The sequence below is a fragment of the Lathamus discolor genome, chromosome 3 (genome assembly GCF_037157495.1).
Source record: "Lathamus discolor isolate bLatDis1 chromosome 3, bLatDis1.hap1, whole genome shotgun sequence".
In the NCBI taxonomy this organism is placed as follows: domain Eukaryota; kingdom Metazoa; phylum Chordata; class Aves; order Psittaciformes; family Psittacidae; genus Lathamus; species Lathamus discolor.
In genome coordinates, this window is record NC_088886.1 from 29682016 (window position 1) to 29703363 (window position 21348).

General features: G+C 60.0%; 3 protein-coding genes across 11 annotated transcripts; 2 read left to right on the top strand and 1 right to left on the bottom strand.

The window, feature by feature from the left end:
• The first annotated feature begins 38 nt into the window (after window positions 1-38).
• ABCF3 (ATP binding cassette subfamily F member 3) lies at window positions 39-12181 on the top strand. Of its 7 annotated transcripts, none has more exons than XM_065674404.1 (21): window positions 39-205; window positions 417-564; window positions 652-731; window positions 1108-1163; window positions 4025-4122; window positions 4229-4351; window positions 4622-4888; window positions 5095-5175; window positions 5739-5798; window positions 6129-6185; window positions 6397-6419; window positions 7010-7065; window positions 7189-7389; window positions 7559-7635; window positions 7875-7919; window positions 8250-8382; window positions 8944-9032; window positions 9219-9310; window positions 9862-10018; window positions 10364-10451; window positions 11244-12181. In XM_065674404.1, the coding sequence occupies exons 1-21, from the start codon at window positions 133-135 to the stop codon at window positions 11400-11402; spliced, it is 2163 nt and encodes a 720-aa protein (XP_065530476.1). In that variant the 5' UTR covers window positions 39-132; the 3' UTR covers window positions 11403-12181. The 7 variants fall into 7 exon arrangements, 5 of the variants coding, with proteins under 5 accessions (XP_065530476.1, XP_065530477.1, XP_065530478.1 ...); XM_065674405.1 differs by having other exon boundaries at window positions 9886-10018; XM_065674406.1 differs by having other exon boundaries at window positions 9243-9310.
• A 431-nt stretch (window positions 12182-12612) lies between these two features.
• LOC136011891 (PHD finger protein 13-like) lies at window positions 12613-17693 on the top strand. The gene is given in 7 exon segments (XM_065674413.1): window positions 12613-12799; window positions 14409-14501; window positions 14682-14714; window positions 14716-15040; window positions 15043-15294; window positions 15560-15598; window positions 15695-17693. Coding segments are annotated over 7 exon segments (1101 nt in total). The 5' UTR covers window positions 12613-12667; the 3' UTR covers window positions 15922-17693.
• Window positions 17694-17869: 176 nt separating this feature from the next.
• Window positions 17870-21145, bottom strand: EZHIP (EZH inhibitory protein). 3 transcript variants are annotated; one of them, XM_065674409.1, is made up of 2 exons: window positions 20805-21145; window positions 17870-19832 (listed from the first exon to the last, which is right to left on the bottom strand). In XM_065674409.1, exon 2 carries the CDS (start codon window positions 19806-19808, stop codon window positions 18513-18515), a length of 1296 nt encoding a protein of 431 aa, XP_065530481.1. In that variant the 5' UTR covers window positions 19809-19832; window positions 20805-21145; the 3' UTR covers window positions 17870-18512. The 3 variants fall into 3 exon arrangements, with proteins under 3 accessions (XP_065530481.1, XP_065530482.1, XP_065530483.1); XM_065674410.1 differs by lacking the exon at window positions 20805-21145 and adding an exon at window positions 20282-20563; XM_065674411.1 differs by lacking the exon at window positions 20805-21145 and adding an exon at window positions 20008-20267.
• Between the last annotated feature and the right edge of the window lie 203 nt (window positions 21146-21348).

A 21348-nucleotide genomic window follows, 5' to 3' on the forward strand; every position in this document is an offset into this window, starting at 1 on the left:
CGCACGCGCGCCCCGCCCCAGACTCCACTTCCCGGCAGCCCCTGCGCGCGCCGTCCCTTCCGCCTCGGGCGCGGCGCCGGGCTCCGTGCGGCGGCGGCACCGGCAGCGGCGGGGGCCCGCTCCGGCTCCGCCATGGCGTCCTGCGCCGACATCCTCCGCAGCGAGTTCCCGGACCTGGACGGAGAGGTCTTCGCTTACGTGACGGGTGAGCGGCGGCCGCCTCCTCGCGGCTCGGCCTCCCGCCCCGCCGCATGTCGCGACACCTCCCCGCTGTCGCGACAGGCTGCCGGGGAGGAAAGGGGGTGGTGGGAGCGGGTGGGTGCCACCTGCCGGCCGCATCGCGACACGCGGCCGTCCGTCGCGACAGCGCTCGAGCGAGCGGAGGGGTGTGCATCGGCGGCGCGGTGTGCCCGCAGGGATCCTGCACGGCGGCGGGGCCGACTTCGAGTCGGTGGACGACCTGGTGGAGGCGGTGGGCGAGCTCCTGCGGGAGGTGTCGCAGGACACCAAGGACGACGGCGCCATCCGGGAGATCTGCCAGCGCCTCTTCAACACCCTGCAGCTGTAAGGGTCACTGCCGCGGCCCCCAGCGCCCTCACACCGACCTGAACCCCGCCGCCTCTTCCTCCTCCTCCTCCTCCTCTCTCGCAGGGATGAGGCCCAGGCGCAGCGCTGCAGCCAGGTGCTGCTGGACACCCCTATCCAGCTCTCCCAGATCACTGATGGATGCGGTGAGTGCTGCCTCCAAGGGCCCCTGGCCGCGCACATCACTCCCCCCAGCTCCCGCGCTCCATCCAGGGTGCCAGCAGCAGGGGTGGGCTCGGGGCACTGAGTGTACATGTGCTGGACCTCAGGGAGCAGCTCACCCCACCACTGTGTGCCTCGGGCTGCCCCTCAGAGGTGCTGGCCCTCTTGCTCTTCCCGCTGCTGAGCTGTGGCCAGCGGCACCCGGCTGCCCGCTGGGTGCAGGGAGAGAGGCCACCCTTTGGTACCCCCGTCCCATGGGGAGAAGGAGCAGGCAATGTCTGCTCGCAGGCAGACGTTCAGGCAGCACTTTGTGGAGCCTCTCTGGAGCACACGCTCACCAGCCCAACCATCTTGTTGCAGCCGATGCCAGCGCGGACATGCTGCCGGGGCTGCTGCTGAAGAGAGGCCAGACCTCGGTAAGTGGGGACCATGCCCTTGTGTGTAAGGCAGCAGAGCTGGTGGTAGCAACTGACATGTGAGGCTGCGGGTGCCCTGCTCCGGTCAGCTTGGACAGGCAGCCACCCTGGTTAGGGACACAGCTGCAGGGGGTACTGCTCCTCCTTGCCAGGTTCGCTGTGAGTTGGGAAACTCTTGACCTTGGTCTGGTAAAGAGGCTTAACGGGAGATAATGGTATATTAATTTGACAGAACCTATTTTGCTGTGATTTCTTAATGAGCTTCAAAAGGTGGTTGATGCAGTGGTGGTGCTCAGAGTGCAGCTTCTCTCTCACGAAGATGTTTGGCTTTTACAGCAGGGCCTTTGGTTGAGAAAACAGGATGTACTGGGATGACATCTTGCCATAGTCAATGAGACAAAATCCCAGCTCACGGTTAGATGTTGGGATGTTACTGGTGGGGAGTTAGCAGGGAGCGGCTGATTTCCAGAGAGCTGCTGTGGTTAGGTTGTACGCCCAGCTTTAGCAGTGGCTGTGGGTTGTCATGGCTGGAGAAATCAGAGTAGGAGCAGAGAAGTTTAGAGGCAGTTACGCTCCACGAACCTGGGGGAAATTGTAGTGTCTTTACTGACAAAACGTGTAGCTGCTCCCTCAGGAGTGCCCTGGCTTCCCCTCTGCTCTGGATGTGCCAGAGTTTGAGTACAGGTGAGGTGCGGTGGTGCATCTGCAAAGCAAGGGCAGCTGTAGCTGTACAGGGTGGGCAGTCCCTCCACCGGGCCAGTCTCTTATAGAGTTCTCTCTTCCTGGGTGTCCTGGGTTTACCAGGAGCCGTTTTGCTCCTTCTTAGTAACTGGTGCAAGCTCTGTGTTTTGACTTCCAGCCTGGGCAGAGAGCTGATAACACCGATTGGTTTTAATTGTTGTTAAGTGATGTTTATTCTGGCCAAGGACTTTGTGAGCCTCATGCTCTGCTGGGGACGAGGGGAGGCCGGGAGGAAGCAGAGACAGGACACCTGACCCAAAGTAGCCAAAGAGGTATTCCATACCACAGCACGTCATGCCCAGGATGTAACTGGGAGTTACCCAGAAGGGCTAGGACTGCAGGGCTGGACGAGGGATCAGTCAGTGTTCGGCTGGGGGGAGTGGGGCGAGTTATTGGTCGACTGGTGCTGATTGTTCCTTCACTGCAGAACTTGTCTGGTTCTATCAGAATTCATTCTCTGTTGGGATGACGGTTGGAGGGAAGTCAGGGCCAGTCGCTGGTGACTTGAAGACATCTAATTGGCGGGCTATAAAAGTATTACACAGCAGGCAACAGCATACAATTAAGTTCATTGACTGTTTTCCCCCTAAAATCAAATCCCCTTGAGGTATACGTCGGACTTTCACATCTTTTTTCTCCTTCTCAGGTGGTCAGCCTGTGAAGGAGACATTCTTTTACCCTCCTAGCCCCCCTCTCAGACCATTTGCAGCATCATTTGAGAGTTCTGAAGGGTTTGAATGGCCTTTGGGTACCCTTGGGACCTGCCTGCTGATTGTGATGGGGATCAGCATGTTGGCACACACGCAGAGTGTGTTCTACCCACGACCATTTTGTCTGATCTCAGAAGTGAAGCAGAGTCAGGTTTGGGTCTTGGCTGGGGTTAGACGACAGTATGGAAGGGCACACTCTCTCTTCGGGGGGGGTCAAACTCGTTCGGCAGTGGTATCGTATTCTCTTGTTATTTTCTCTTACCATTATTATCATTGGTGGTAGCAGCAGTGGTTTGTGTTATACCTTAGTTACTGGGCTGTTCTTATCTCAACCCATGAGAGTTACATTCTCTCGATTCTCCTCCCCATCCCTGCGGGAGCAGGGAGGGTCAGGGGGGGTGAGTAGACGAGCTGTGTGGATCGGTTTAAACCACGACACTGGGTAATGTATTGAGGATGAGAACTCCTCCCTTGGAGACCGAGGCTGAATGCGATCCCTGCGTGTCTGAATGGAGCGCTAGGTGAAAGCTGGCAGCTGTTGCTGGTTTTGGCACTGGAGCTGTTGCTGCTGGGTTCGCCTGCTGGCTCTCATGTCCACAGCTCGAAAGGATCCTCAGAAAAATTGGGGAAGGTCTCGGGAGGCCTCTCAGGCTGTGCAGGACATGTCGTACTGGCAGATCCAGGGAGGTCGGTACAGTTTACAGGGTGACGCACTCTGTGTGTAGGTATGGGGTCACAGCTCCAAGTAACAAGACGCTCTTCAGTCTAGCATGTAGGTCTGTGATGTGCGCTGGTGGCTGAAGAGGTGCCTGGAAATATCTAGGAGTGTTCTTGGTCAGCCACAAGTATTTGACTTGACTCAGGAATAAGCTGGAGTGGGCTGAGAGCCTGGCCAAGACCCGAGGCAGGTTAAAACACTTGGCTCCTTCTTGCCTCCAGGTTTAATTAAATGCTTTTTGTCTCCGTTGTGATCGACCCGTTGTGTAAACTGAGATTTTTCCAAGCTGGCTAAAGTTTAACTTGTCAGGAAGGGGAGCACCTCAGGATCTAGGGAAAGGCTGGGTGCGGGTTGTGGGGATCGCAGGCTGCTGCTATTGAAGTGACTTGGCTGACGCAGCTCCCTGGAACTACAGAAGCTGGCTGTACCTTAGGGTCAGCCAAGCCCTTTGCCTTGCTGTGGCAGAACTGTTGTCTGTGAGCCATTGATTTAGGACTTCGTTCCTGAAGTGACTTCCTGGCCTGATTAGCTTCCTCAAAATGCAGTTGAATATGTCACAGTTCGCCTGTCCTACCTCCCTCCTGCTCTCCCTCCTTTCCTTTCAGGCTTGAGGGGTTGCCTGATCTCTTCTCCTGGAGTTGGGCTTTTGCTGAAGATGCTCTCTCATCTTTAAACTCTGTTTTGTGCCCCAGATGGTGAATGCCAAGAAACTGGAGAAAGCAGAAGCCAGGCTGAAAGCCAAGCAGGACAAGAGGATGGAACGGGATTCCTTGAAGTCATCCGGCCCTCTGTGAGTACGGAGGATGCCTCGAGCATTCCCATTCCATTCTGCTGGGATCTGACTGTACCAGAGCTTTCCATTTGAGCCCCTTTCTCTGTCTTCTGCCTGCCCACAGGGTCCTTGAGGAGGCTTCTGCCAGCCAAGCTGCCAGCAAGAAGGAGACTCGCATGGAGTCATCAGGCAAGAACAAGTCGTATGATGTGCGCATTGAGAACTTCGATGTGTCCTTCGGTGAGCGGTGAGTGCAGGTGGGGAGGTGGGAAAGATCCTGGCTGGGGCTTCGGACTGAGGGCACTGAGACTGGATTGGAGAGTGGTTGCGAAATGACAGAGGGTATGGAAGAGATCAGAGAGGAAGGTGGGCACCTACCCTCTTGCCTTTGGTCAGGAGAAGTCTGTGACAGTTGCTTGCCTCCAGTGCAGCCTGAAATATGCTGGGTGCAGGTGGCTGCTGGTTATCTCCCTCTGTTGGGCATTCTGATCCCTACATGCCTGCTCTCTTGCTGTAGTGTCCTGCTGGCAGGAGCAGACCTGAACCTGGCGTTTGGACGACGCTATGGGCTGGTGGGCAGGAACGGGCTGGGGAAGACCACACTGCTGAAGATGATTGCCAGCCGGAGCCTGCACATCCCCTCGCACATCAGCATCCTCCACGTGGAGCAGGAGGTGGCAGGGGATGACACACCGGCGCTGCAGAGCGTGCTGGAGTGCGACACCACTCGTGAGAGCCTGCTGCGGGAGGAGAGAGGCCTGACAGCTAAAGTTAATGCTGGCAGGTGAGACGTTGCCGCAGCGTTTCCAGCCCTTCTATGGTCTCTTGACCATGAGGTCTCATTCTGAGATCTCTTCCTTCAAACGAAGGGCTCCGGTAGGTCTGGGCTGCATCTGGCCCACATTGGTGCTGCTTGTGGAGATCAGCGTCCCCCAGCACTCAGACCCTGATCCTGGTCAGTTCCACACATTCCTCTTTGTTCTGCCACAGGGGAGAAGGAACAGAAGGTGCCAGGCTATCGGAGATCTATGCAAAGCTGGAGGAGATTGAGGCAGACAAGGCCCCAGCAAGGTGAGACAGGCCCTGAGGGCACCGCTGTCTGTTGACATGGCCAGAGCTGGGGAGTAGTACAGGGCATGGAAGAGTGATGCTGTGGCCCTGGGATCTGGCACATGGGGACAGGGGGCTCTCCCGACTGCTCTTCTTGTCTCTTCTGTCTTGTCAGCTTCTATCACAGCCTTGCTGGGTTAGGAGTAGTCAAGCTTCCTCCCGATGCTCCAGGGATTTTTTTTTGCCCAAAATGGCTTGCATTGTTGCTGCTGCTCCTCACAACTGCCCCGGGTTCCTGCTGGCTGGGGAACATTTCTGGGATGTTGGTGGTAGTGACTCTTCCTGGTCAAAGAGCTGAAAACTACTTGCAAATCATCTGGGACTTCATGTGGATGCTGCTCCCTGCTGGGCTGCATATCCCAGCCAAGCGCGCTGCTCTTGGGTGTGCAGGGAAGTTTTCCTGCACCACAACGGCTTTAAACCAGGCAGTAGAACCCACTTGGTGGCCATGGTTCTGGGACCTTGGACTGTGCTCTGCTGTCTGATGCTGTAGCTGGATTCCTGTTCTTTCCCCTTTTCCCTAGGGCATCCGTCATTCTTGCTGGGCTGGGTTTTAATGCAAAGATGCAACAACAGACAACCAAGTAAGTCTCCAAAGCCCTGGGCATTGACACAGAAATGGGTCTGGGGAGATGCTCCTGCTGAGCTCCCAGGCACCTCTGTGGCTGTAGGGGAGGGAAGCCCCATGTGGAGAGCCAAGGGTCTATTCCTGCTTATCCAATGTGGCCTCCTGCCCTGGGGGTGCCTGCTGGGCCATTGGTCTTGTGCTGTGCCCAAGATCCCTGCAGAGACAACGTGTCTCTGGGTGACGGCAGAGCCAAAGAGCTGCTGGGAAGCAGGGAGCCTGGAGGCAGGTAAACTTAGAAGGGTCCTGCATTGAACAGTAACCCCTCTGCAACCTCTTCTCTCCTCAGAGAGTTTTCTGGAGGCTGGAGAATGAGACTGGCCTTAGCCAGAGCCCTGTTTGCCAGGTTGGTGTCCAGGCCTTCGTACTCTGGGGTTGACGCTCCTTGCTGTCTGTGCTGTGAGTTGCAGGGATGCTGCCTGGGGGTCCCCTCAGTTCAGGCTCTCAGAGTGGGGAGCACTGGAGGCGTCGCAGCTCTGTGTGTGTGATGAAATGTGCTTTTCGTTATTGACCCTGTGCTCTTTTTGTTTCTGATACCCATGTCTTCTTTCTCGTAGGCCAGATCTCCTTCTCCTGGATGGTAAGTCGATACTGTGAGTCCCCTCCAACACCGCTGCTGTGCCTGCCTATGCCCTTGCTGGTGTTGGGAACACACTGTGGCCTTTAGCTGCCTGCTCAAAATAGTCCTGTGTGACAGGGCTGGACTGACAGGGCTGCTGGTGCTCCCTGGCATGGCGGTGGTGCAGGGAGTTCTGCTCGGGCAGCCGCTTTCACTGCGCCCAGCAGAGCTGCCTCCCACCCTGCCCCGAGTGGTCCCTGTGATGTGCCCTGGCAGCCAGCCCACACTGGGGAGTGTCCCTTCACTGCACCGGGTGACCCTGGGGCCAGGAGGCCCCCACCTTGGGATGAGGTTCTGGGCAAGATGCTGCTGCTGCTGGTGCTGGGCATCAGGGTCTGGGTGCTGGTATGGTGTGGGGGGAGCATCCCTGCCATTGTGCCCACACTCCATTAAATCCTACACGTGTGAGTCCCCTTGAGCTCGGGGGGGGAAAGGTTCCTATGCGGGGTCTCTTCCTCCATAATGCCGAGTGCTAGTCTTTCCTATGTAAAAAAACATAATCCAGCCATCCTCATCGCACCTGATCTCAGTGCCTCTCTCTCTTCCCTCAGAGCCAACAAACATGCTGGACGTGAGGGCCATTTTGTGGCTGGAGACCTACCTGCAGGTAGGGAGTGATGGGAGGCCCTAAGACAGAGCAAGGGTCAGGCTGGTGTCTCACCTCACTGGGTGGTGGGACTAAGCCATGTGCGCTATGGTGCTCAGGCCTCCCTCTCGCTGTCTCCTCCAGACCTGGCAGTCGACCATCCTCGTGGTGTCCCATGACAGGAACTTCCTGAACACGGTAGCCACAGACATCATCCACCTGCACTCACAGCGGCTGGACATGTACCGTGGGGACTTTGAGAACTTCATGAAGATCAAGGAGGAGCGGCTGAAGAACCAGCAGCGAGAGTACGAAGCCCAGCAGCAGTACCGGGAGCACATCCAGGTACCAGGAGAAGCCGGTAGTGCTGGGGCACTTTTCTCCTAGCCTTGTCCCTTCCTCCATGCTTCCAGACCCATGATGTGCCTGTGTTGCTGCAGGAGGTCTTGCAGCAGAGCAGGGTGGCGGGGGTTGAAGGGGACATAGAGTTCTCTGATACTTTTCTCTCCTGTAGGTGTTCATTGACCGCTTTCGCTACAATGCCAACCGGGCATCCCAAGTGCAGAGCAAGCTCAAGCTGTTGGAGAAGCTGTGAGTGCATCTTCTCCTGTCAGGAGGTGGGGAAGGGGCAGTGCTCATGAGAAGAAACAGAGGTTTCCAGGGTGCCTGGGGGATACAGCGGTGGTTTCGGCTTTGTGTGCTCTGTCTCTGCTACAGAGGCTTTGGCTAGGCTGAGGTGTTGCATAGCTGAACACTCTTATCTGGGCTTCTGATGTGGGAACAGACCCCCAGTGCAAGGCACCTTGGTTATGTATCTCTTCTTCTTGCAGACCAGAGCTGAAACCTGTGGACAAGGAGTCTGAGGTGATCATGAAGTAAGTGTCTCCTGAGCCCTTGCTTGGAGAATGCCTGACTGTTTCTGCTGTGAGCTCCTCCTGGGTCCTGTCCTGGCTGGAATAACCACCCCTTCCTGTGGGCCAGCCTTACTGTGAGAGGGAGCCCAGACAGGCCCCTGCATTCAGGCTGGGTTCCCTCTTGGGGCCAAGGCTGCTGGTCTGTGTCCTTTTCTTGTGACCATCCTTCCCAGAGGCCCTGCATGTCAGGGAGCATCCCTTGCCACATGGGGGTTGCAGAGGTTGTCCCCGGGGCCAGGAGCAGGATCTCTGAAGTTCCTCACCATCTCTTGCCTCTTCCTGTCTTCCCAGGTTCCCTGATGGCTTTGAGAAGTTCTCTCCACCAATCCTGCAGCTGGATGAAGTAGACTTCTATTACGACCCAAGTCACTACATCTTTCATTCCCTCTCCGTCTCTGCTGACCTGGAGTCCCGCATCTGTGTGGTATGTGCGGTTGCAGAGTAATGGTGGCTGCGAGGGGCCTTGGAGGTCCCTGCCCAAAGCAGGGCCAGCTTTGACGTTAGGTCAGGTTGCTCAGGTCCTTGTCCAGTTGACTTCTGGATATTTCCAGGGAGGACTGTTTCTCCCCTTCCTCTGGGTCCCATTGCAGCATTTGATTGCCCTTGATCCCATTACCGGGTGCCTCTAAGACGAGACTGGCTCCATCTTCTCTGTAACTCCATGTTAGCTGAAAACAGTGGGGGCTCCTGCTACATTGGATGGGGCAGCAGAGAGACACTATGGTTTGGAAATGAGGCTGGGACCAGGTAGTCCTTAGGCTCAAGGGTTGGGGAAGGAACATCTTGTAGCACTGCTGCCTGTGCTGTTCATCAGTGATAGAAATGCAGCTGCCAGGTAGCTGGAGTCCCTGGTTAAGAGTCTCAACCTGCGCCCCTCTGCTGCGTGGTCATCCAAGAAAGCTGAGATTCCCTGATCACTGCCCCGCTCTTCAAAGTACCTTGATGGGTTTCGTGGTCTCCAATGCTGCTGCTGCTGCTTCTCTAGGTTGGGGAAAATGGAGCTGGCAAGTCGACCATGCTAAAGATCTTAATGGGGGAGCTGGCACCAGTCAGAGGGATACGACATGCTCACAGGTACCTGGTAGGAAGGGCTGGGGAAGAATGGTGCAGCTGGAGGGCTTCTGGGCTATGCTCTGGAGTGATGGGGGGATGGGGATGGGTCCTGCACACCCATGCGTTTGCCTCCTTTCCTGTAGCTGCAGCTGCGAGCGCTGGCTTTGCAGGGCCTAGTACCAGCTCCCAGTCTCTCTTACTCTGCAGAAACCTAAAGATCGGTTATTTCAGCCAGCACCATGTGGATCAACTGGATTTGAACATCAGTGCTGTAGAGCTACTGGCAAGAAAGTTCCCAGGTGAGTCTGTGAGATCCCAGAAGATCTGGGACATTGAGGTCTCCTCTGCTGTGCGTGGAGTAGCATCGATTTGTGCCATGGCCCTGGGCAGAGGGCTGTGTCACACCAGTGCCTGAGGGACACCACCTGCTCTGGTTATCTCCCCACGTCCAGCCAAGTTCAGGACACCAGCCATGAGAAGTGGGTAGCTGGCAGCCTGCAGACCTCAGGCTGGTGCTCCACTGTGGCCAGGATTTGGGGACAGATGACCCGCTTTCCTCCCGGGCGCGAAGTGAGCACTGGCTCCCCCTTCCCCAGCTCGCAAAACCTCTGGCTCCCTCCTCCATTATAGCATGGTGACAAGGGGACTGGGTGCACCATCACTCAGAGTTGGTCACCAGCCCTGCAGCCCCTGTCCTGATTGTGTCAGTCAGGTTTTCCCTGCAAACCCCCTGCTTGGGAGGGAATTGCTTGGGAACAGATACTGAATTCCTCCACCGCCATGCTGGTCTGGCACACACTGCCCGGGCACATGGCACTGGACACCCTGTGTCACATCGGGTGTGCCATAGCTGTGTTACGACACGTTCCTGCAGGGAAGACGGAGGAGGAGTACCGGCATCAGCTGGGGAGCTACGGCATCTCGGGGGAGCTGGCCGTGCGCCCTGTGGCCAGCCTGTCCGGAGGTCAGAAGAGTCGCGTGGCCTTTGCCCAGATGACTATGTCCTGGTAATTTTCTCCCGGATGCTGTTAATTTTGGCATGGCTTCATCCATGCCAAAGGCAGACATCCAGGGACTTTCCAATGCCTTGTGGAAGCCTTGTCCTTGGCACTTTGTGGGGAGGGAGGTTGTCACCTTGGAGGACTGTGTGGAAGGAGGCAGGTGGTTTTCTCCTGTCTTGGGATAAGAGGCATCCCTGTAGCTGGGCAGTGTGGATCTTGAGCCAGGCACGTGCTGATGGCTGTGGCCCCAAGCAGCTAAAGCAGCAGCCTGGTGCCGGTCGCATCACTGCAATGGGTGCAGACCAAGCGGGGGCCTGTTCCATGTGTGCTCAGAGCTGTCTTCTCTTCCAGTCCAAACTTCTACATCCTGGATGAGCCGACAAATCACCTGGACATGGAGACTATCGAAGCATTGGCAAAGGCACTGAATAAATTCCGGGTAAGGATCTCCCATTTCTGTAAAGCTTCCTGCAGCCTCCAGCTCAGGTTCCTGGGTATCTCAGCCAGAGGTGGATGGTCAAATACCAGTAGTGGCTTCAAGCCCAGGACAGTATTTGGGAAGTTGGTCACATTTCAGCCTTAAATCGTCCACCCTGATGGCTTGTTTCACTTGCTGGCTTTGGCTGGGAGTGGCTGAGGCAGGCAACAGCAGACCAGAGAGCACCTTGTCCCCCATCTTGCTGTGACTTCTCACATGCTGCATGTGGCACTCAGCTCTGCCTTGGGGCCGCTTGGATCTTCCTTAGGCATGTTTTCTGGCTGATCTGCAATGATCTCCAGGTACCTCTGTGATCACTCTGGCTCTCACTGTTCAATAGTTGCTCAGGTTGGGGCAGTTTTCTTGCGGAAGAAAAACTTAGCTGAGGTTGCGGAGGCCTTGCCCAGCCGCATTTCACCTGTCATTGGCTGCATCTGGAATCTCCATCCCTGAAGTTGTCAGAGACCTGGAGAGCCAGTTACAAACCCTGTGGTCACCTTCTAAGAGCGGAGGCTAAGTATGTTTCTGCTCCACGTGCCTCCTCCGTGTGTGATCTGTCCCTCCCCCTGAAGGAAGGAAAGGCTGGGATTAGGTCCCTGCCAGTGAAATCCCATTCCATTTTCTGTGGCGCAAAAGGAAACCCAAAATCCTGGGCACAGGCTGGGCAGGGGCTCAGGATCTCCCTGCCACCAGTGCTGGGCCCTGGGTTGTGCTCCACTAAGTTCCCTTTTTCCCCACCTTGTGTGTCGGCAGGGTGGTGTAATTCTGGTGTCCCACAACGAGCGCTTCATCCACCTGGTGTGCCAGGAGCTATGGGTCTGCGAGAACGCCACCGTGACCCGCATCGAGGGCGGCTTCGAGCAGTACAGAGACATCCTGAAGGAGCAGTTCCGGAAGGAGGGTTTCCTATAAGGGAGGCGGGAGCCGGACTGCGCTGGGGCTGGAGGGCGAAGCTCGACCGCCTTGGCATCCATCCCAACTGTGCCTGGCAGAGCGCCGAGGACGCTGCTGCCCGCATGGACCGTCAGCCATGCCATCGAACTGCCACTTGAACTGCTCTCCCCCCCCGGGGCCGGGCGGAAGGACAGCGAGGGAGCAGGAGCCCGGTGCTGTGCGTGCCCATGGGCATCCCGGGGACTCTGCTGCCGGTCTGGGCTGTGCCTGGGGCTGGGCGCACGGGAACGGCTGTGCCTGGGGCTGCTGCTCTGCTGAGAGGAGGGAAAGAGGTGTCACATCCCGACCCCCCCGGTGTCACTCCGAGCCCTGGAGGGCAGGAGGGGAGCTGTTCTCCATGTCCCTTGGCTTCTCCCTCTGCCTTTTTTAGTTTTGGTTTTTTTGTCCGGCTCCGTCTCATGCCACCATCCTCCTGCCACCCCGGAGGGAGATGAGGCTTCTGCTGCTAAAAATGACCCCGGCCTCTCCCCCCAGCCCCTGGAAGCTGGGGCTTGCTCGGTCCGTCCTTCCCAGGGGTTTGTGTTTGTAGTGCCGAGGGAGCCAGCGCCCGGCTCTGCCTGGGCCCTGCTCCCCGCTCCTTTCCCTGAGCTGCTACCAGCTCCTCTGCACCTCAGCGCCTGCCTCCGCTTGCAAACCGGCCGTGGGGTGGGGTGGGCTGTCCCGGGTGGGCTGCCCCGGGGTCCCTCCTGCCCCGCTGCACAGAGGTTGCCGTGTAAATAAACCCAGGATGCAGTGGGTGCAGCGCTCTCCGTCCTTGGGGGGCTGCGGGGCTCGAGTGCGGGAGGGGGCGGGAGGGGTGTTTCTGCTGCCCTGGCCGCAAGGCAGCAGGGCGAGGGGGAGATGCTTTCTGGATGGGTCTCGCCAAACTAAACGGCTCCTCCGCGGCGAGTGGGAGGCGGGTGCCCGGGCCGGGCTGTGCGGGCTCTGGGTGTCCGCCCGGGCGGGTGCGGGACCCGGTGGCTGTCAGGGGGCGGCGGGAGCAGCGCGGGCAGGCGGAGCGGGGGCGCCGCTGCCCCGGGGCTGTGCGGGGCGGGCCCGATCCGCGGCTCCCCCCCCCCTCGCCGGTCCTCCCGGCGCGAAGCTCCGCCCCCGCCTTCCCCGCCACCAGGTGGTCCCGCCCCTGCGGCCGGGGCGGTGCTCGAGCCTCGGTCCGACCGGCGGCGGGCGCCCAGCGCACCGGGCACGGCAGGGCAGGGCAGGGCAGGGCGGGCCCGGCGGGCGGCATGAGCGCTGGCGGGGAGGCGGCAGGTGAGGGGCGCGGGGCCGCTGCCCCCGGAGCACCGTTCCCCCGCGGCGGGCCGCGCTCGGCGGGGAGCAGCCCCTTGCCCAGCCCCGGATCCCCGGTGTCCGAGGAGGTGAGCGCGGCGGGGGGGGGGACGACGACTCTGAGGACGCTGTTTGTGTGTCCGGGAGAGGGCCCGCCATGGGATGCGGGGGGGGGAATGCTCTGTGTGCACGGGGGACCGTGTGTGCCGGGGGGGGGGTCCTCATATCGAGGGGTGCTTGGAGCTGCGCTCCGGGGGGGCTGTGACTGAGGGCGGCTTGGCTGGGGGGCTGTGTGTGGTGGTTGTGCGAGCGGGGGAGGGGGAGGCGGGTGTTTGTGTGCCCCATGTGTTCGGGGGGCGGGGGGATCCGTGTGTGCGCCGGAGGCCTCCGTGTTCCCCATATGAACGGGGGGGGGGGGCGGCTCGGTGTGTGTGCGCGGAGGGGGGGTCCTGTGTTCCCTGTATGAATGGGGGGGGGCTCTGTGTGTGTGCGCGGAGGGGGGGGTCCTGTGTTCCCTGTATGAATGGGGGGTGGCGGCTCTGTGTGCGCGCCCGCGGGGGGCTGTACCTGTGTGAAGAGCCCCGAGGGGCGGCTGTGGGCAGGGGCGGGCCATGGTGCCGGCGGAACGGGAGGGGGATGGTGGCACACAGGGTCCGGGGGGGGGGGGGGGGGGGGGGCTGGCCGCGCTGCCGGGGACCTGTGTGCCCGGGGGGTGCGTGTGTGTGTGTGTGCATGCATGTATGTGTGTGTGTGTGTGTGTGTGTGTGTGTGCATACATGTATGTCTATGTGTGTGTGTGTGTCTGTGTCTGTGTTTCGGGGCGGGCCGGGGGCTGCCGGGGTGCGCGGTGTGCGCGCGCCGTTGTGTGCCGGTTCCGGAGGTCCCGTGCCGGGGCGGGTGTTGCTCGTGCGGGGGGGGAGGGGGATGCCCGTGTGAGGGAGCGGGGGTCTCACCCTCCCCTTTCTCCCTCTCCCCCCCCCCCCCCCCCCCCGCCCCCCCGCGGTCGGTCGGGGCAGGACCGGGAGCGCGGCGCCATCTTGGGAGCCATCAGGTGCCCGGCGCGGGGACGGGCGGTGGCCGCCCCCTGCCCGCCCCTCCGCGGCGGTTCCGGCCGCTGTGTGCGGAGGGGGAGCGGCGCGGCCCGGCCGCAGGGTCCCGCGTCCCCCCCCGGTGCCGCGGGGATGGGATGGGGATGGGGGGGGGGGGGCGTCTGCTCCTCCGCCCATGGCTCTGGGGCCGCCGGCGCGGGGCTGGCTCTGCCGCGGGATCCCGGAGCTCCGAGTGCGGGACTTGGTCCCGAGCGGCGCCGGCCTCTTCCGGCTGAGCCGGGGAAGCCCCGGTCGCCCGGCACCTTCTCCCTCTGGCCCTGAGTCAGCCGCTGTGGGCGGACGTCCCGGGCTCGGAGCCCCCCAGCCTCTGAGTCACGCTGTGCCGGGCGGCTGCCGGCGCCCCGAGGGTTCCACCGTGCCCGCACCGGGCGCGCCGTGTGTCCCCCCGCGCAGCGGGCGCCGGAGGGAAGGGCTGCATCTGTCGAGCCGGATGATGCGGATGGGCTAGGGCATGGATGGATGGATGGATGTTTGCATGGCCTAAAAACTGCGCTTGTGTAATTGCCTGGTGGTCCAGCGCTGCCTGGCAGGGTCGGGATGCTCAGGTAGGGTATGGGGAAGTTTAATTGACGCATGGTGTTTGTTGCAGCCGTCGCAGAAACGACAGAGAACCGTGGAGGATTTCAACCAGTTCTGCACCTTCGTTTTGGCCTACGCAGGCTACATCCCCTACCCTGAAGAGGTAAGCAGGTTTACAGGGTGTTCCTCCATGAAAAGATTGGTTTCTCTGGGCTCTCTGTGCAAACCCAGCTTCTAATTTCTCTCCTCAAGAATTGTTCTCCATCCCCAGTTCCTTTCTCCTTACCCTTGAGTGTCTGCTTTGCAGCCTCCCATGTTAGTCCTGCGTCTTCCTCTCTTGCAGAATGAGCCCTGGACCCATGGAGGCAGCATGAGTCCCCCAGAACAGCACAGGGAGCACTCAGGACAGTGATAGCTGGGCCTCATCCCACTCCTCCGACTGCCATGTCCTGACGGACGATGGGAGGAGCAGGAACACCACGGCCAGGGGGGCTGTGGAGAGCAGCTTGCTCATGAGCTGCCCAGCCTTCCCCAGCAGCTTCTATGATGTCCGGCCCCAGCAAACCAAACGGAAGAAGCCACCAGCAAAGAAACTCATTTTGGAGCCAGAGGTGAAGCGTGTGCTGCTGAGCACTGGGAAGGGCTTTGGCGCAGAGCCGGACGGGGTGAAGGAGCCGGCTGCACCAGAGGGACAGATGCTTCCGTGAAAGAGCAGCTCCTGGAGCCTTCCCTCAACCCAGCTGGGGACCCCCACCCCAACTCCCTCCTGGAGGAACTGATGAAGGAGGAGAAGGACTGGATGCATAGAGAGCAGGGGACCGAGAAGCCAGCAGGAGATGATCCTCAGCTAAAGGAGCGCAACCCTTGCTCAGGAGAGAGGAAAAGCCCCAGTTCTTGTAGTAGCTTGGACCAAAGCGAAGGAGAAGATGCAAGCAGAGGGAGTTCCCAGCTTAGTGGTGAGTACCTGAGGCAGTGCAGAGGGCTCTGTCATGCTGCAGCCAGTGATGAAGATGGTCCCTCCCTTAGCTGGAGCTACCTATGCTAGCTGCAGGGAGGCCTTGTGGATGGCCCAAGCCTCTCCCAGCAAGGGGCATGCCACTGGGACCTGGAGGGGCCTGAAGAGCAGAGCAGCTCTGTTCTGTGGGGTGTCTGAAGTGGGGTGCAGGGCTCTCTGCTCATCTGGTCTTTCTTTTTTTCTTTTCTCCCCTTTTGCGATTCCAGCAGTTGAATTCACAGCAGCACCCAACACCAAAGCAGAAGGTGAGTGGGGGCTGTCCCATTTATCACCAGTGGAGCTGGCTAGTCTGGCTGCAGCTGGTGAGGTGGTTTCTGACCAGTGTCTCTCTCCCTGACCAGATGATGATGCCTGGGATCTGATCACCTGCTTCTGCCTGAAGCCCTTCGCAGGCAGGCCCATGATTGAATGTAACGAGTGCGCGACCTGGATCCACCTCTCCTGTGCCAAGATCCGCAAATCCAACGTGCCTGAGGTTTTCATCTGCCAGCGGTGCCGCGATGCCAAGCAGGAGATTCGCCGCTCGAACCGAGCTCGGACGGTGCCCCGCAAGCGCTTCTGTGACTGAAGCTCCTCCAAAGCAGGGAGGTGGGGGTCCCCTTTTCTCAACCGCAGACTGTAGCCTGCTTTGGCTAGACAATCAATGCACAGTAATGGCAGTGGAGGGGCTGGGCCAGGGGCTGGACTGTCCCCCTTGCACTTCTGACTCCTGGAAGCTGCCATGCGTGTCCTCCCTGAGGATTGTGTTGGCCGCAGAGGTCAGTTACCCCAGAGGTGTGGGGGGGGAGAGGAGGGTGGCCCAGCCACGCACTAGGTCATTCGGAAACATCTCTGTCTTTGCACGAGGCTGTCCCAGTGCCTTTCCCCCAGGACAGCCAAGGAGAACCTAGTCCAAGTAGTTTTTCTGTGGTGTGGTGGAAGCTTACACATATCCTAAGATATGACGCCCCTTCCTCCTTTTCCATCACCTTTTCCCTTGAGCGTTCAGGTGGGCTGCAGTGCCAAAGCCCCAGTGACCCAAGTTCTCCAGCAAGTAGCTGCAACCCAGGTAGGGCTACGTCTACTTGCTACACTACATCAAGGGCTACACTACATCAGGGGACGTAGTGTGCTGCTCTCCAGGGTAGGCAGGGAAGAGACATTGGTCCTATTGATGCCTGAAGCAGACTGGGGCTCTTGAATCTTAGGGGCATTGGTGGAGCCATCCATCTCCGGCTCATCAGCCTTGTAGGCTGCACAGGGGAGGTCGATCCCGTGGTGCTCCTGGTTTTGTTTGCTGTCCCCGTAGTCCCAGGGTAGTCCTGATGGGTCAGGATTAGCAAAGGCATCCTCTAGTAGATGATTGCAAGGGCTGTTATGCTGAGCAGCCCTCCTTGGTTCATGTTCTCCAGCTTCACTGAGGTCTCCTATGTGAAGAGGGGTGAGAGTCCTTGTAGGAGACTAAAGTTATCCTCAGAGCTGGCTGTGGCAGGGCTGGCAGCCCTTCAGAAAGGGATCAGAAGAGTGCTCTGGTTAGCTTTCTGTGTTTTCCATGTTGTTTAAAACAACTGGAGCTTGTACCCTGAGGCCAACTCCTACCTGCAGAGCTGCCTGGTGGAGCATGTGCTTTGGAACACCGGCTGGATGCTGAGACCTGAGCTTGGATGGAGCCAGGAGCTGGGAGGGCTTTGCTTCCCAGCACTCCCTCCATCACTGAGGGTGGTGGGGTGATTTTTTTGTCCTGAACGTGTAGAGTTAAACTTAATGACTTGTCAAGAGTGGGCCCTGAGCCCCTTCTGCTATGCAACTGCTGCTCTGGAGACATGGGATGTGTCCCCTCCAGCTCCCTGGTGAAGTTCGGCAGTGGAAGGCTTTACCGCCTCTGTGTTCCCTGTGCGCTGTGTCTGTGTGTGTGATCTCCTGGGGCCCCACGTGCACTTGGATCCCACCTCCTCCTCACAGCCCCTCCAAAAGGCCTGGCCCGCGTGCCTTCTGCACTTTCCCCGAGGGACACAGCCCCTGCTCCTGGCCTGGTGACGCTCAGCTCGGCCCCCGGTGCGCTGCTGACTGAAGCGGGAGTGGGACAGCCCCCACAACTGTATTTCTCAACTGGGTTCTTTTCTACTTGCACATCTGGTTACTGTGGGACCACAGCTTGGGGGGGAGTGTGGGGCAGCCCCTGTCACTCAGCAGCCCCCAGGCTCATCCCTGTGCCTCTCCTCCTATGGAAAGCCTGGGCCCCGAAAGTGCTTTATGTTTTTATAGTTATTTTGTATTGATATGTAAAATAGTGAATTCTGGTCCTTGCCCTGTGGAGTGTGGCTGGAGTCTTATGTATATAATAAAGTACTTTTGCCATAACGGTGGTGGCTTTGGCACAGTTTGGTGGCCTTGGGTCTCGTGTCCCTCTGGGACACAAGTGCTCCCCTTCTGCTGTGGCTGGGAGGGGACCTGGTGTGGGGCTCCCACTCAGCCCTGGTAACCCACCCCCACCCCAGGTAAACACCAGGGTGCACAAACAACAGGGAACGAGCGGGCCAGTGCATCTTGTGTTTAATAGAGCGATGACCACCCCCCCACCCTGCTGCAGTGCACAGGGATGCTTCACGGGAAGGTCCTCTGGAAGCGGATGGGCTGGGGGATGACCACTTCAACGGACGCCATCTTCCCAAGGCTGCAGCCAACTCATTGTGAACATCGTGGGTTACTCCAGAGAAGAAGCGGCGCCACATGCCCTTGCTGTCATTCTTACGGTACATCACTATTTAGCTGAAAAGCTGTTTCACTCTTGGGCTGACAAAACTTCCCTGGCTCCACATCAGAGCTACAGGTTAGTCCTGACAGCAGTTGAGATGCCAAAGGATCCAGTTTTCTCCACAAAATAAGCCTGTTACTCCAGCATGGAGGTATCACTGGCTTCCCCCGCAGATCCAGAGGTGTACCAGCTTCCATCAGGGAGTGTTGTTTGGTCAAATGGGGAATACAGTGAGAGTGACGGGACAAGAAGGCACTAGAGGTTACTGTTCATGGAGACCCCTACCAAAGCAGGGTCCTGCTGGTAGCGTTTCAGTCCTGAGGCAGAGAACAGTCCAAGAACAGCGGCAGACCCAGGTGCATTTTCTATGCTAGGGACCAAAGCGGGGGTTCTGGGGCAGATGAGCAAGACGGGGCAGGGGGGGTCTACTCCTCCTTGGCCAGGGCAGTGCCTGCCTTCTCCTGCAGGTGGGGAATCACTGCCTCAGTGTAAAACTTCTCCAGCTTGGGCACTGTCTGCCCCCAGAACTCAGAGTCGAACTTCACAGGGACCACGGCTGTCTCCTTGTTGGTGTGCACCACGAAGTCAGCTTGTTGGAAGCCGGTGGCTGCCAGCTGGCACTGCACCTGGGTGAAGTAGCCATGATCCTTCTTCAGGGCATAAGAGTCCCCATCCATCTTCAGGCAGAAGTCCTTGTCATTGCAGGCATCACGTACCGTATTGTTCCTGTGCTTGTAGGGACACTTCACTTCCAACAGCCCTAGGGCCTTCCCTGTGGCCGCCTCCTTGATGATGCCGTCTGGGCTGGCGGCGATCCACTTCTTATCCCTGTCAATGAAGAGGCCACAGTCCTCCACCCGCACTGGCTTGCCCACTGCCTGCGACTTCAGCTGCTCATAAGCCTGAATGGCCACCTTCTCGTTGTCGATCCCCCAGGCCATGGCTCGCGTCTGCACGCTGGGGCTGGAGTCCACCACCGCTTTCAGGTAGGACTGTGGCACCTTGTCAGTCTTGCCATTGGCAAAATTGCTGTTGGCGATCCTGGGGGCCATGGAGGCAGTGATGCGGTTTGCCCGCCACTCATACCACTTGGGGTTGCTCCGCTGGCCGCGGGTCTCCTTCTCCACACGTGGGATGTCCTGGCTCTCCAGCTGCGGCAGGAACCAGCCACAGGCCCTGCTCTGGTCATCCCCAGGCTGCTGCTTCTGCGGACATGCGTTAGGTCTGGCTGGACCGGCAGCTGCTTCAGTGTTGGGTCTGGCTGGACCGGCAGCTGCTTTGGTGTTGGGTCTGGCTGGACCGGCAGCTGCTTTGGTGTTGGGTCTGGCTGGACCGGCAGCTGCTTTGGTGTTGGGTCTGGCTGGACCGGCAGCTGCTTCAGTGTTGGGTCTGGCTGGACCGGCAGCTGCTCTGGCATCTGGTGCCGCCTTCTGGGTTGTAGAGTAACTCCTGGTGGATGCTCTGTGCTGGTCCCCAGAGCCTCCTTGGGCTCCGTGGGATGCTGTGGGTCTCTGCTGAGAGGAGTCTGGCTTTGCTCCCTGCCCCCGGCTGGGGCCAGTAGTCCTGGCAGCTGCAGTGCTCCTGGATCTGCTGCCCACAGCTGCAGTCCGGGCCTGGGTAGCTGAGGCGGAAGGCAGTGGTGTGGCGGGGGTAGTTTTGGAGGCGGTGGTGGCCGGCCGAGGGGATGACCCGCTGGTGGCATTCTTCTGGGGTCTCCCCATCGCTGTGCGTCAGAGGGTGCGGTGCTGTGGGTACAGAATGAAGTTGAACACACACCCCCTTCCCTCCCTCCGATCCTCCCTGCGCCTGCCCCTGGATGCCGACACGGCCTGCCTGCGCAGGCTGCCAGCGCTGGCTGTCCCCACGCCTTCTTCCGGGTGACACAGCCCAGGGGTATGCCGCCACCCCCCCAAAACCCACCCCTGCGAGGGACGGGGGCAGCCCACGCAGGCTGTGCTCCTGTCCAGTGCGGGGGGACGGGGACATGTTCCCGAGGCCACCTCCGCAGCGTCGAGGGAGCAGTGCCCTCGGGTACCGCGGCCGCACCGGGCCCTGGCCGATTCCCCGAGGGCCCATCGCGGGACACGCGTGGGGAGGCGAACCCAGCGCCGCCCCGGGAGCCCCAACCCACGGCCGGGGCCGGGGCCCGCACACCGCGGCGGCTGCCCCCGGAGCCCGCGCCGCCCGCTCTCACCGCTCCGCCGCCGCTCCGGAAGCGAGCCCCGCCCGCACCGCGTACCCGTAGGAGCGGAGCGGAGCGGGGCGGGACGGGAGCCGGGGCTGGCTGCAGCCGGCCCGGCCAAGCCGCCCCTTCCCTTCCGCCGCCGCTCCCCGCTAGAGGGAAGCAGGCGCTCGGCCATGGCCGCCCGCGGGAGCCTGCCCGGGCATGCCCGCATCCGGCTCCTTTTCCTCGCCGTGCGTGCCCCCAGCCCCGCGAGCACCCCAGGGTGCTCCGGACTGGGGGTGACCCCCCGCAGCTTCGCCCGCGCCCTGCTCCCTCCTCCCCTTCTCCCCAGCCCCGAGCCTTTTGCGGTGATTCCTCTTCCCCCTGCCCCTCTCCCTTCTCTCCACCCAACCTCTCCTGCCCAGTTCCTCAGCCGCCGCCCCCAGGAGGGGTTCCTAGCCCCCTGCACCCCATCCCTGTCCCCGAGCCTGGCCGGGAGGCACGCAGCACCCCAGGTTTGCCCTCAGGCTCCCATGCAAAGGGACAGACTGACCTGATGGGACCCACTGTGCTGCTGAGCCCCAGCTGCTGCTGACACTGTGTTGGCCTGGGCTGGTCTGAAGCACCACAGTCCACCAGCACCCGACCCTCGGAAGGTGGTTAGCAGTGAGGCGCTGCAGGGGTAACACACACCCTTGGGCACGCTGCTGCTGCTGTGGAAGGAGTCTCCCCGTGGAACCCGCTTCAGAGCCCGGGCAAACGCTTCAGCCTCTGTACAGGAAGCGGAGGCAGGCGTCAGCAGTACCTCGGGTTTCTGGTTCCCAAAACCCAAGGAGTTTCGCTTTCAGCAGCGAGCCTGGTGCCTCGGCAAGAGCTGTGGTGAGCCAGGGCTAGGTTGCAGAGTGAGCCCAGCAGCCCCACGGGGTGGATGCTGCGAGATCCCTGTGCCCAACCCACAGCTGCAAGCCCCGCTACTTTTGGCTGTGGAAAGAAAACCCAGCAGCCACCAGTGCGTGTCCTGGGCCTGTGTCAGAGCTATGCCTGCCCCAGCATCCTGGGAGGGCTTCCATTAAGTCTGGCAGGAGCACTGGCAGCTT

Coding starts and splice junctions, on each gene's coding strand:
- ABCF3 (XM_065674404.1), top strand. CDS start 133: ATGGCGTCCTGCGCCGACATCCTCCGCAGCGAGTTCCCGGACCTGGAC. Junction 732..1,107: donor CCAGATCACTGATGGATGCG/GTGAGTGCTGCC, acceptor ATCTTGTTGCAG/CCGATGCCAGCGCGGACATG. Junction 4,889..5,094: donor GCTAAAGTTAATGCTGGCAG/GTGAGACGTTGC, acceptor GTTCTGCCACAG/GGGAGAAGGAACAGAAGGTG.
- EZHIP (XM_065674409.1), bottom strand. CDS start 19,808: ATGGGGAGACCCCAGAAGAATGCCACCAGCGGGTCATCCCCTCGGCCG.